The 14,813-nt window shown below is 40.9% G+C and overlaps 1 protein-coding gene across 20 annotated transcripts in view; it reads left to right on the forward strand.

Moving 5' to 3' along the window:
• Plcb4 (phospholipase C beta 4) overlaps positions 1-14,813 on the forward strand; it is a 385,025-nt gene that overhangs the window by 347,998 nt on the left and 22,214 nt on the right. For all 20 annotated transcript variants that reach the window (XM_037205240.1, XM_028884521.2, XM_028884514.2 and 17 more), the window contains 4 exons: positions 4,089-4,177; positions 5,014-5,164; positions 8,625-8,674; positions 8,858-8,923. In XM_037205240.1, the coding sequence (XP_037061135.1) occupies positions 4,089-4,177; positions 5,014-5,164; positions 8,625-8,674; positions 8,858-8,923 (356 nt within the window). The remainder of the gene's footprint in view (positions 1-4,088; positions 4,178-5,013; positions 5,165-8,624; positions 8,675-8,857; positions 8,924-14,813) is intronic.

The following is a 14,813-nucleotide window of genomic DNA, read 5'->3' on the forward strand; positions in this document are numbered from 1 at the left end:
ATGGGTTTCTACACAACCCAGATGTAAAGTGTATCTGTCTTGAAGAGTAATACTAGACCATCTTAATTATTAGAAACTAAAGTTTTACTTAAATAAAACTAGTAACATTTAAAATAAAAATGCCCTGGAATGAAACAAGGTCTAAGCCTTCCAATATTCTAAGTCTTCCAATATTCTAATCCTAAACATAATGAAAAATAGCACTCTCTTTTACTGCCACAAAGCAGACTACTGGGTTTGATGCTAAGTTTCATCCCTCATTCTGGGATGCTGAGTCGTCAGTTGTCATTGCTGCTTCATCCGTGGGTGCATCTGTCCTGCTAATGTTTACTCATCACACAGCATCACCACATCAGCCATCACTGTTGGAGACAGCAAAGAGTTCTGGTGCTAAAGACAATGATGTAATGTTATATCCTCCATCACTACCCTGTTGCTTTTAGGGTTTTTCCTATATGTGCAATTGCCTTTATTACTGAGTAGAAGAAAGGAGATTTGTCTAGTATATATGAAGTATCCACATTAAGTTAAATGTCACCTTGAGATGTGTGCTACAGGGACATTTATTTCTTTAATTCTGTAGCTCCTCTGCTGCTTCATGTAAATAAAGATACAATGACCTTTTATTTGCTTGCCCATCTCTCCTTTCTGCCCTATGATTAAAGATGTGTCTAGGAAGGCACAAAAGTGTTTCTTGTTCCCTCAACCCACATCTTCAGCCACCTTCCACAGAGTCAGCTGTTTTCATACAGCACGTACTTCCAGAGGAGGAATATCCCCAATTAGGGTGCCATTTTTGGAGTGTCATCTCGGGATTTCCTGATGCGATTTTGAGTTGCCCTATCTCTCTCTCCTTATAGATGCTGAGATGTCATGTTTTCTCTCTTAAATGTTTGTTGAAAAACCAATATACATACAATACATAACATCCTAAGGTGGGGTGAGGGTTGGAATCCTGGTGATTGAACCAGGGCCATATGTATGTGGTACCCACTCTTATGGCATCTTCCAAGCTCTGGAAAAGAAGGGAGCAGTATGAATGATGGAAAGCACGCCAGCAGGGCTCGAGAAGTAGCTTAGTGGGGGCAGTGAAGAGCCTGTGTTCTTTGCTCAGCACTACAAGCAAACAGACATTGAAAGTTGCTAGCTTCAGCAAATCTATCAGGCCCTTGTTACACATATTGTTAGGCTACCCTGTGGATGCAGTAAGTAATGTGGGGATTTTGTTTAGCCCTGGATCCTGTTTCCCTGAGTAGCTGCTGTACAATAGAATCTTCTGGGTATTGCAGCTTAGGGCATGCTTAATTTGGTAGAAGTTGAAGGAGCTAACCCAAATCATAGTTACAAGACTTGTTTAATCTTTATTTACATTTCTTTGCAGCAGGTAACAATGTATTTTACTTCTGTACATATCTCCCGATAACAGGGATAATAGAATGGGGATTCTGAGGGAACCTTGGCCAGGAACAAACAAAAATAAACACAAAGAAAGGGCATAGTTTGTGCTCAGCACCACACCACTGCAGTGATTGTACAAACAAAAATTCCATGAGTTCTCTTAAAAGTTAATATCTGAAAGTGTAGTGGGTAGCCATTCCAGCTTGGATCTGGAAGTTCCAACCCCCATTGAGACTCTGGCAACTGTCACGCCTACCAGGCGGGGCCAGGGGAGACGCCTGGAAAGTCTGCTTATAACTTTAGCTCTTTGGAATGCCTAAATTAATGCTTTCATTGCTACATGGAAGGGAGAGAGGAGGGTGGGAGCAATGGGGGAGGAAAATGGAGAGCCTCACTGAACCTTTTGGAAATGACACCAAACCCAGAAATAGATAGTGGGGTTTTTATTTGTTTGTTTTGTTTTCAATATAGCTTAGTACAGCATTGGCTAAATCTAGAAGATAAAAAGCAAGTGAAAGCAAGCAAATTGGTTTCTTTTTTTTTAAAAGGAAGGTTCTAGAACCCCATTGTGGCTTCTAGTATCTGGAGATGTTAGCTCACTGGACAGATTCTGCATGGTCAAGAGTTAGTGTGTATGCTCTGTATCCTGCTGGCCACTCAGTGTGGCTGCCAGACAGTAGTCACACTTGCCTATGAATGCTGATCAGCATTTAGCTATGTCTCACCACCAATGCTTGTTTAGAGCACACCAAAGTCAATGCATATACACAGCCATGTCTCTAACCAAAAGAACATGACACAAAAAAAACACATGGCCCATTTGAAAAATGGACCCAGAACCTGAATAGACAGTTCTGAAAAAAAAAAAAACTGAAAAAATGCCTGTCCATTGTCCCTAAGGAAATGCAAATCAAAGCAACTTTGAGAGTTCATCTTATGCCAGTCAGAATGGCAAAGATCAACAATACAGCTTAGGGCTTTTACTTTGTCTTTGGATTTTCCTCTTTATGGGAGGACACTTGTCATTGGCATTGAGTTTAGAACACCCCTCCCCCAATCCAGAATGATTCCATTTTTATCCTTAACTGAAATTTATACCAGTAGCCTACTTATAAGTGAGATCACATTCTAACGCTTGTGTGGACAGGGAGTTGGGGGCAGTGCTATGCTATTCAGTTTTTATGTAAGATGATATAGTTCTAATTTCATTCTTCTACATGTGGGCATCCAGTTTTCCCAGCACCACTTGTTGAAGATGCTTTCCTCTTTCCCCCTTATGTTTCTGACATCCTTGTCAAATCTTACATGGCTGAAATGATGTTTTGGGTCTTTAGCTTTGTTCCGTTGGTCTACATGTCTATTTTTGTGACAGTGCCATACTGTTGTTATCAGTGTGGCTCTGTAATATGTCCTAAGATCTAGAATGGTAGTCCCTCCAGCATTGTTCTTTTTGTTCAGGGTTGTTTTTGCTATCCAGGGTCTTTGATGGTTCTATATACATTTTAATATAGTTTGTATTTCTATGAAGAATAAGCTGGGGATTTATTGGGATTGCATTGAATCTGAAAATAGCGGTTGGTAAAATGGTCATTTTCACACTTAATTCTACCAATCCATGATTATAGGAAGTTTTTATTTTGTACTCTCTATCTCTTTATAAAGAAGTTTAAAGTTTTTATTGTAGAGATTTGCTATGGGATGTTCTGTATGGCAAATGTATTAATAAATAAAACACTGATTGGCCAGTAGCCAGGCAGGAAGTATAGGTGGGGCTAACAGAGAGGAGAATTGAGGGAACAGGAAGGGAAGGGGTTTCTGATACATAGTTTCATTATATTGAGTTATGTTCCACCTAGCCTGACATTCTCTAGGACTTTTATCATGAAGGCATGTTGGATTTTGTCAAAGGCTCTTTCTGCATCTTTTGAGATTATCATGTGATTTTTTGTCTTTAAGTCCATTTATGTGGTTTATTACATTTATTGACTTGTATATGTTAACATCCCTGGATTTCAGGATAAAGCCAATTTGATCATGATGGATAATCTTTTTGGTGTATGTCTGTATTTTGTTTGTTAGTATTTAATGGAGCATTTTTGAATTTATGTTCATCATATATTGGCCTGTAGTTTTTCATTTTTATTGTGTCTTTATATGGTTTTAATATTAGAATGATACAATCCCAAGCTGTACATCCAGTGTCTCCCTTGTACATCTCATGTCCTTATATTCATCATTACATCAAGTTCACCAGTAACCATAGCAACTCTAACCTACAGATGAAGAAACTTGGGCTGGTCACATTGATCAGCTTGCTCAACTTATACAAAAAATGAGTCAGCAACCCCTGGCAGCTAGCCACAGTGACTCATGTCTATGATCCCAACACTTAGAAGGTGAGTTAGGAGGATCAATGCAGTTCAAGACCAGCCTGGGCTACAGAGTGAGACTCTCCTTCAAAAAACCAAAACCAAAAACAGGATCCCTAACAATTCACTCTGGTAGCCATAACTTTTGTCCTTGTTAGTGGGGAAAAAAAAGAACATTGTCCAGGTGTTGACTCTTGCTTTTCCTTGTTTTTGTTGTCTACAACTAACTGTATTTCACATCCATGTCTTAAAAATGTAGCTGCATTCTCTTGCTGTGTTCATTTCAACAGAACATTTATAGTTTACTGGTTGTTTTTTCAGATATTGTGGATGCTTTATCCGATCCAAAGAAATTTCTTTCAATCACAGAAAAGAGAGCAGACCAAATGAGAGCTATGGGCATTGAAACTGTAAGTAGAAACCATGGGCTAAAGACAGTTTGGTTAGGGGAGTTGGTTTCCAAACAGTGACTGCAAAAGCAAGAGAAAGGTGATGGAGGAAGTTTAAAGATGGTTTTCCAAACCAAGTTTATCAGTTCAATAGTAGTTTGAAGGGTCTACACAAAGGCAGCATGTTTTGTAAAACATGCCCACCATCAGAAAGTCTCTTAGTCACCAGTGAGACATCTGGGCATATCTGTTACATAATAAATGAAATAGGGACTGTCCATTAGAAATTTTAATCAAGGATGTTTTGTAACCCCGAAATGCCAAATATCTGAGTTCAGTGAGTTAATTAAAGTGGCATTTATTACTAGATACTCATTTCTTTGTCCTTGCATTCCAACATTCCCTCTGTCCATCTGTTTCTCTGTTGTCATTGTTCCTTTGCTAGACGGCTCAGGATGGAGCACAATCAGCCAGTCTCCAGGAACTAGAAAATATCCTGCCTGAAAAGGAGTTGGATTGTTTTTCTTTGGCTGGATTTTTTTGTCCAGCATAAGGAAACCACATAGTCTTACTCCCCTGAGACAAAGAGCTTGTTTTGTTTTGTTTGAGACAAGGTCATATTATGTAGCCTTGGCTGACCTAGAACTCACTCTGTAGACCAGGCTGGCCTTGAACTCATAAAGATCTACCTGCCTCCAACTCCTTAGTGCTGGGATTAAAAGTGTGGGTCACCTAGGCCAGCTTCAGGTAAAGATCTTTAAAGACAGTAGAAGTCTGGGAAGCCAAGGGGTCTATCATTAAAGTAAAAATAGTTATAGTGTCAAGCACTCCAGTCACTGGGGATGTTTCTGTTGCAGAGTGACATAGCAGATGTGCCCAGTGACACTTCCAAAAATGACAAGAAAGGCAAGGCCAACCCAGCCAAAACGAACGTGACCCCTCAGAGCAGCTCTGAGCTCAGACCGACCACCACAGCCGCCCTGGGCTCTGGCCAGGAAGCCAAGAAAGGTAGGTGTGCTGTGAGACTCCTTATCAACCTTGCAGTTTTAGCCTCGTTATAGACAGTCTTCGTGAGGCATTTAGCATCGCCACTTTTGCCAACTTTCATTACGACACGAGACTCAAAAACAGACTTAGTGGACAAGTTGCCTGATTTCCTTCCCTGGGAGTTGACTAGGGAATCAACGTTTGTGTTTCATGGGCTGGAGCTCACGCACCTTAACTAAACACTGTGTTATCCTTAGCTGTACAGTGTTTACTTTGGTGTACTTTACAGCCAAGATAGAGGAGCCCTTACTGCGACAGTGCTGATTGCTAACTCACCCTCTCTTTCTTCCAGACGACAATAGACAGGGGGCTGATAAAGCAGCAGAGTCACAAATATCATAGATAATTTCCCCATATGTAGAGATTGGCTTGACTGTTTATTCTTAAAACCATCAGACAGGCATTTAAAGACCATTTGCAAATGGGTTTCTATGGGTGAAATAACAGCTCATAAGACAGTGGTTCTCAACCTGTGGGTCACAGCCCCTTTGAGAGTTGGATAACCTATCTGATATTCTGTATATATCAGATGTTTACAATAAGATTCATAACAGTAACACAATTACAGTTATGAAGCAGCAACAAAAATAATTATGGTTTGGGATCACCACAACATGATGAACTGTATTACAGGGTTACAGCTTTAGGAAGGGTGAGAACCACTGTCATAAGAAATGTCATCATACAGAATCATGTGACCCTGTGCTACTGGACAGCCTGTATATAGGGAAAAATCTATGCTGGGTATTTATAGTGGACTTCAGTTCAAGATGGCCAGGCATCCATTCTAACTGAACCCCATTTCATATTGGCAGTTATATATTTAAAATATCCCCTTGACCATAAATAATTTGCTACACTCACTATATTCATTTGAATAGTAGTTTCTTTTTCTCCTAATGGTTTCTTAATGTATGTAGTCCCTATTTACAAGTAAATTAATGCCCATGATATAAGGAAATTAAGTCGTTCATACACGTACATACACAGAGTGCTAACAATTTAAGGTAAGATGAGACAGTCTTTCCCAGCTGAAGCAGCCTGGTTATTTAGCAGGAAACTTAAGTGTGCACTGAGCTTTGTGAAACAAATTAGAAAATGAAGCTGCACAAAGAACCCAGTTTATACTGGCCCTGCAGCTGTGTGTCTGTTCATCTCAGGAAAGAACTTGGAGTGAGGCAATGAGCCAAGCTAAGGAATTTCCTTTCCAGCCCTGGTCAGGATTAGCACTGATACTCCTACAAAGATAGACAGTGGAAAATGCAAGAGGTAAAGCCCTTATCTCACCCTCCAGGCCAGAGGGACTGTAGATAGTATAGTATAGAGTAGTCCTGAAAACAGTGCAGCATAACCCGCCTTCCAAGGCTCAAGGTGTCTGAAGCTCTAAATGGGTCTGTACTTGGGTTTACAGCTGCCTTATCTTTGTTCAACAAGGCTACATTTAAAGGAACCAAGCAGCTGTCAGTTTTGTTTTTCCCCAGTTCACCCAAAAGGTAGGACTTACAGGCTGTTTCATTTTTGTACTTTATTGAGGAGACTTGGGAACCTACAAGACGTCACCACCATACTGGGTTCTACCAATAATAATAATGATGATGATAATAATGATAAAGGCCTGTATTCCTTTGGGGATGTGCATGAGCAGGGGAGGGTAAGGACAGCCTCCATCGCAATCGCCAGCCCAGGCACGTGCAAAGAGGACTAACTAGTTAGAACAGAAGAGGAGACAGACCCCCCATATCCCTGCCAGCAAGGTCCAGAGAGAAGTCAGAGATAAGATCCTCATTGAGTTGGACCTTGAAACATAGGTCTGGCTCAACCAAAAGGAGATGGGTAGGGAAACCAAGGAAAGGCCGTTACCTGAAGGGGAGTGGGCAGTAGAAAGGGGAAGCTGTTCACTTGTCCTGGTCTGAAAAGAACTCTGGGACCACTGAGAAGACAATGGAGGACAACATCAACACTGTTGACATCAAGATTCATTACCAGCAGAGATGCTACAGGTCTTCAAGAACCCTGGTACTCCGGACCATCTTCTAGCACTTACTATGATTAGAGAGTTAACCAGAGAAAGAGGTTAATACAGACACATCCTTCACCATTACTGTGTCCCTGGGACCATGCTGGGAAAGATCTGGCATTGTTCCTTTCTTAGGAAGCACATGGCTAATAAATGACTGAGCAGATAAGCTGGAAGTAATCATGAGAAAAGAACCAGGGAAAAAGGACTTAGTAGTTTGGATGTGGAGCTTCAAGAAAAAACTCAGATGTGTTTCAAGAGACTTCAGGGCCACACTCTCTGGGTGGATGGTAAGAGCAACAGCAGAGTTGAGGGAGGGATGACCTTGGTAAGAAAATGACTCTGACTCCATTTGTGTAAATCTTAAAATGAATAAGACCTGAAGGCAAGAGCATGGGAATCCATACCTGTCTTTCTTAAGTACATCCTACCTGCCTTTGGCATCCCAATAGAAATCAATTATGCTTAAGTACACATTCATTGTATTTGCCTCTGATGAAAATCTGCAAACAGAAGTCATTAGTGATTCTTCTGCAATTGTATTTACCATGACTACTCTGAGTCCAGCCTTTACTCATCATGCAAGCAAGCCGAGTGTATTCCTCTAGGTTCTCAAAGTAGCATCCTTTAAATAGGGAGTCCAATTTCATTGTTTTCTCTGTGTTTAAGACATTGCCATACTCAATAGCATACTGCTTAAATACAAAGTTAAATTTGTCAAAAAGAAGCTCACAAAGTCTTGCTTTTTGGTGATGGATGATTAAGTTAGGAATAGAGTCAAAAGTTACTTGACTGATACTGTGACCCTTAAATACAGAAATAAAAAAATAGCTACAACAGAACTATTGTGCTTGATCTCTTTATGGGGTCACTTTGCCCATACCCAGTGCTAAGAAGGCTGGTTGATTGGCAGTTATAGCTACTTCTGCACAATTGTCCTGAGACTGGGAATTTCCCACTGATGTGCCTGAAAGGTTTCAGGAAACCTCCGACACTCTCTGCTGACACATGTGAAACCACAAAGCTCCCTTCATTCAGATAGAGCAACTCCTACGTCATTGCACATGGGAACTCCAGAGGACCTGCCTGAGGCTGCCTAAGGTTGGGGTACACCTACCTGCCTTCTTCCCATGTCCTGTCCGAGGGCTATCTTAGAGCTTTCTCTTGTGATCTACACTCTCTAACTTACATGGGCCTGAGTCAGATGCTGCTAGAGAAACAGGGTTTGTAGAACTTGATGATGGCCCAGCTCAGTGTGTTGCTGAAAGAATGTAAGATGTTTTTGTCTGTAGCATGTACGCTGCTTTGGAAGCTTTAAGTACAGCTTTAGAATGGAAGTTTATATTATCTGGTATTCACTCTAATTTCTAATATACATATTGACCTTTTGTGACTTTTTTTAAGGTATTGAACTTATCCCTCAAGTGAGGATAGAAGATTTAAAGCAAATGAAGGTAAAATGTTTTGACCACTTTCAAATGTCCTTGTAACATGCACATTAATAAAACAAGTATTTTTTCCTCACAAAATATAGTTATTGTGACTACCTCTGGAGAAAGGATAGAAGAGAGGATAGGAAAGAAGGGGGGTATGGGAGAGAGAGATCTCATTTTGAATCCTCTTTTTCTCTCCTGCAGGCTTACTTGAAGCATTTAAAGAAACAACAGAAAGAGTTGAACTCTTTAAAGAAGAAACATGCAAAGGTACTGTGGTTTTCGCATACATGAGTGTACATTATGTCGATACTTTCTTATTTTACTTTTAGCTATCTGATGAAGACCTACCACTTCTGTTTTGTGTTGTGTACAGTGAACCATTGGTTTCCCAGAATGCTAGTTAGAAGCTAATTCTAGCCAGCTAGAAAGCAAGCACGACCCTCATCTTACCTCACTGTTAACTGCTGGTGCCTTTGTTCCCAGTCACCGCTCCATAGTTTATAAATCCGTGTATGTGGGGAGGGCCTCGCAGGGGACACCTCTCACTTTTCTTCTCACGGTTGTGTAGACCCTAACTAATAACCTACTTCTGAAGTTTCTGTATTTCTACTTTTCATCACTAAGGAGTCTGTCAGACAGGGATCAGAAGAATTCTTAAGAGGTAGTTACAAGTTTAAGAGAATACCACGAAGTTGCCCTAGGAATTCCCCAATGAGTTGAAAGGGTTTTCAATTCTCAGACACCATGCTTCTTACTGTCTTCTCTTACAGAGGCAGGTGTGGGTAATACAGAACTGAGGCGGGGTGGGGTAATGTAGAACTGAGGCGGGGTGGGGTAATACAGAACTGAGGTGGGGGGGGCAGATGCAGAACTACTTTTCTGTCTTGAGAAGCCTAACTGCCTCTGTTGTCAGGATCCTGTGTGTCCTTCTCATAAGGCACAAAGAGAGACAGAGAAACTCTCCTTGACTGAAAGGACTTTGAAGCTCTTTCATGTCAACATTGCATGCTTGCTTCCCATTCTTCCCAGGCCCCCGGGGCCCCACACAGACTTGTGCTTCCTGCTGGGAGTCAGGGGTAAACTTGCTAAAGTGCCAGTGGCCTGGTGGAAAAGCTTGTTATTTCTCCTCAGTTTGTTCTCCATGGAGAGGCCAGAACTTATCCTGGCCAGTGAATGTTCCCTGTGCTGTGGGATTGATAGTTAAGCGTGTTTACTGACAGGTGCCTTCAAAGATTGTTACAGACTTTCATGAGTACCAATGTCTTAGTCACTTTTCTATTGAGTGACAAAACACCATGACCAAGGCAACTTATAAATGAAAACATTTAATTGGGGGTTCACAGTTTCAGAGGGTGAGTCCATGACCATTATGGTGGGGAGCACAGCAGCAGGCAGGCATGGTGCTGGAGAAGTAGCTGAGAGCTTACATGTTAGGACAACAACCTCCAGGCAGAGAGAGAGAGAGAGAGAGAGAGAGAGAGAGAGAGAGAAGAGAGAGACAGAGAGAGACAGAGAGAGAGAGAGAGAGAAGAGAGAGAGAGAGAGAGAGAGAGAGAGAGAGAGACTTACTGGGAATGGTGAGAGCTTTGAAAACCTCACTGCCCACCCCCAGTTACACATCTCCTCCCACAAGACCACACCACCTAATCCTCCCCAAACAGTTCCATCAACTGCAGAACAAGCATTCAAATGTATATGAGCCTATGGGGTCACTTTTCCTTCAAACCGGTGTACCCCATTTGTGAGATTCAATTCATCGCCTAAAGAGGAGACAACACAGAATTTTTCTGTGGGGCAGAGATTTTTTTTTTTTAAGGCAGAGATGTTTAAAGTCTGGATTTTATTTTTATTGCTGACTTGTAAAAGTTTGGACTGTGGAAAGGCCACAGAAAGAGAAAAATGAAATAATTGCTTCAATCAGTAGGAGTGAAGTTGGTGCCCACATACCACTGCATAATACAACAGATTTCCCTTACTGAACCTCTGTCCTTCAGTGGCCTCTTGGCCATCACTGTGTTGGTCAGAAACACAAGTGCCTTGAGTGCATTCAACAATCCTTTAACGTACAAGCAGGAAATCTACTGTGGCTGTGAAAACAATCAAGGGAGCAGCAGCTAAAAGTTCTTCCAGCTCGCCGCTCATTTGCGTTGATTGTATCTTCCTGGAAGAGTTCATCTCAAGGAGCTGTTTTGCACACAAGGAAACCAAGGATCAGTTAAATCAAGCCCTTTAACCAGTGTCCAAGAGTTGGGGAGCAGCAGGGCTGGTAACTGAACCCGAACTACCTGAGGCCAGGCCTGACATTCTTATGTTAATCATGTAGGGCATTAGACGCTTTGGTAAGTTAATAAGACCTTTTCTTTGGGTCAAACACAGTGACAACACATGAGATAATAAGGGTTTTCTTAATTCTTTGAAATGGGATCTACTCCCTAAATGTAGAACTGTTGATTTCCTTGTCTGGCCTATTTGCTTGATGGGAAAGAGGCAAAGAATGTAAATTGTTTCTCTGTGAAACTGAGAAATACTAGTAGACCTTCTCTTCCACTTCAGGATGCCCTGGGTTTCAGTCTATATATTTTTTCCTCTCTAGTTGACAGGAATACATTCCTTTCAGTTATTAATCACTAGACCCCATATGGCTAGATAAATCCAAGTTACCTTTCCTTACAGAAAGTAACTTCAAAGTTCTTAAAGCCCCTACATTATAATAAGGTGTAAACAAAGGGTTTTTTTTTTTATTTTAAATTTATCTATTTTACACCCCAACCATAGTTTCCCCTCCCTTATTCTCCCAGTTCCCCCATCTTCCCTACTTCTCCCCTCCCCCATCCATGTTTCTGTTTCTGTTCAGTAAAAGGCAGGCCTCCCATGAATATCAACAAAACATGGTATATCAAGTTACTGTAAGACTAATCACCTCCCCTTGTATTAAGGCTGGGCAAGGCAAGCAAGTATAAGGAATAGGGTCTCAAAAGCCAGCAAAAGAGTTAGAGACAGCCTCTACTCCCACTGTTAGGGGTCCAACAAGAATACCAAGCTGCACAACTGTCCCATACATGCAGAGAGCCTAGGTCATCAGTTCAGACTCTTGTGAGCTCCTGTGAGCCCACGTTAGTCAATTCTGTGGGTTTTCTTGTGATGTCCCCTCTGACTCCTACAATCCTTCCCCTCTCTCTTCAGCAGGAAACAAAGATTTGAAATTTCCCTAAATCCTGCTGTTTCACTTTGTATAGATTTCCATAATAGCTTGATAGTGTGCATTTTTTGGAGGAAACATTAGCCTTCAGAATTCTCTGGAATAAGTAACAGAGTTGAAGAATAATAAAATGTTTTCCACTTTATGTCTGCTTTTCAGGGATCCTGTCTGAGCAGTAAACTGCATTTTCTGCATCCTTCTCATGCTCTCTTACACTTCAGAAGCTGAAGTCCTACTGTGCATTAAGAGCTTGTGAATGAATTCCTTCTCTCCCATTATATGTACTTTGCTGCTCAGTCTGCTAAGCATTATATTTATGAAGTCTGAGTTTGGGAGTCTTCCATAAAGCTAGTATGATAAATGAGACTAACATTTATGCAGTGCCACTTTGCATTACCCAAAACCTAAATAATACTCTTCAAGGTTTAGACATAAATAAACTGAAATTTAGAGGAGTGTTCCTTGCTGAGGGGAATGTAACTAGTCACGTGCTGGTTACATACCCTTTACTACTTATCACACTGTCTACTTTTATAAAGAATATTACTGGACTATTTGCACTGTCCCAAGTGCTTTGCAAAGAATTGCTTTCTAAAAATTATACCTTTTTGTTTATAGACAGTCTATAATTTTTTTATCTATAATAACTAATATTTCTATGCTCTTAGCCAGCTTTTCAGATAAAGAATATATGAATATTTACATGTATTTGGGCTTAGTCTGCAAACACATTTGTCTTTAACATGGGCAAATGGAAACTAACAGAGCGCAGAAGGAGCATGGACTGTTGCCACTGGGCATATTGGTACTTCATCCTATTTGACCTTATTTAATGCTCACAAGTTTTTTCTATCTGCAAAACATTTTCAACAGTATGACTGGCCAATGCATATGTTTAAACATTAGTTCTTTTAAAAAAATAAACTTTCTTTATTCTTGAGAACTCCAAATATGTATATAATGAAATATGATCATATTTAATCCCATCTCCCCCAGTTCTCCCAACGTCTCCCTCTCCTAGCTTCATGTCTTTTTTTTAACAGCCCACTGAATCTAATAGGTTCTTGGGTGTGGGGCCATCCACTGGAATGTGGACAACCCACCAATGGGAAGACCTCAAAAAGAATGATGCTACCAACTACCAATAGCTCCTAAGTAAGGGGTGGGGCCAGGATAAGCACCTCCTCCATCTATGCTAAAATCCTGGGTGGCTTGATCATGGTGCAGGTCTTATGCAGGTAACCACAGCTGCTATGAGTTCATTAAAGTGATGACCATATCATGTCTAGAAAATAGCATTTCACAACATTCTTCCACACCCTCTACCTCTTATATTCTTTCCTTGTCCTCTTCTTGGCAAGGAGTCAAGAGTTGTGAGAGATGCACTGTAGACAGAATTTTCTCCAGTCCTGCCTTGCCCAGCAGTCTGGATGAATCTCTCTCATCCATGGTCCCATAGCCACTTATAAAATAATTATTCAGAGGCTTATATTAATTACAAACTGTATGGCCCATGGCTCAGGCTTCTTGCTTACTAGCTCTTTCATCTTAAATTAACCCATTTCTATAAATCTATATGTTGCCACATGGCCATGGTGTTACTGGTCTGCTGATACCTTGTTGCTCCTAGAGCTGTGGGCTCACATCTCCCCTGACTCCACCCTTCTTCATCTCGTCTTCAGTTTGAATGTACCACCTAACCTTATCTTGCCCTGCCATAGGCCTATGCAGCTTTATTGATTATCCAACAGGAGCCACACATATTCACAGCATACAGAAAGACATCCCACAGCAATGCACCCTATTTAAAGCTGCGTGCTCAGTCAGCACTTTGACCAATTATGAGTCTCTGCATTGAATGCTGCCCACTGACAGTGGTGCCCACTTTTTCTGACCATGTTTGAGAGTAGCCCAGTTCTATGGGTGTAAACATAAATATTTAGAAGGCAATTTGACAAGGTGACCATTTAACAAAATAACAATTGCAGGTTTTATGCTGGGGTCTGTGATCTCCTAAGCCCTGGCCTTTTGACAAGGATTACAGTACTAGCATGAAATTCATTCTTGAGGAGCCCGCCTCAAATTCAGTCAGAAAGTGGCTAACTACCCTATAACAGTCATGCCAGGATTGTACCAATGGGCACATTTTATCTAGCAGATTGGTATTGTATCATGCATGGTCCAACTGGGTAAGGTATGGATGTCTGTTATCTCCCACCAGCCTACATAGCACTTTCTGGCACTATGAAAGCAGCCCAATGTGGAAGAAGTTCCCCAATCAGTTTGAGATTGATTTCTCTATGCCCTATAGCCAGTCAAAATGTGTGGTACCTTCAGCAACAGAGTCTTACCATGAAATTATGATTGGTAACCAAGGTCAATAGCAATCATCTGTGTTGTTTTGGAAATGTCTGAGAACTCCATGGCCAATAACTCTTAGGGAGGTACATCATGCCTTACAATGGAATTACCATTTAATAAGTCATGTCTTCTGGGAATGATATTATATATCAATGCAAGGAAATTTGATTTGAACTTTTTAAAGGAATATTTTGAGATTAGCTTGCTATTAGTTAAAACTTATGTGAAGCCTATTATTTCACAACCCAATTAAAAATATAATTGGAGGAATAGTTTAATACTACATGTGATATGAAAGAAGGGGTTACTTGGGGGCTATAGAATAAAGCAAACATCTGAGTGTGGAGATAGGGGAGAGAAGAGGGTAGTGGGTGAGCCAACCTAGGTATATATAAATGTTTATTTTTAGACATCTTTAGGAAAGTATGTAAAGGGGCACTATAATTATATTAGCTTACTAGTTAACTTTTCCTTTGGTAACAAACCATCCTGAAATATATTGACACACCATCTGTTTAGCTTACAGTTTTGAGGACCATTTGGAATGGCTTCAGCTGGAAACGTCCTCTGATCTCTACTGGACTCTCTCATATATTC

The sequence above is a fragment of the Peromyscus leucopus genome, chromosome 4 (assembly GCF_004664715.2).
Source record: "Peromyscus leucopus breed LL Stock chromosome 4, UCI_PerLeu_2.1, whole genome shotgun sequence".
Classification (NCBI taxonomy): Eukaryota; Metazoa; Chordata; class Mammalia; order Rodentia; family Cricetidae; genus Peromyscus; species Peromyscus leucopus.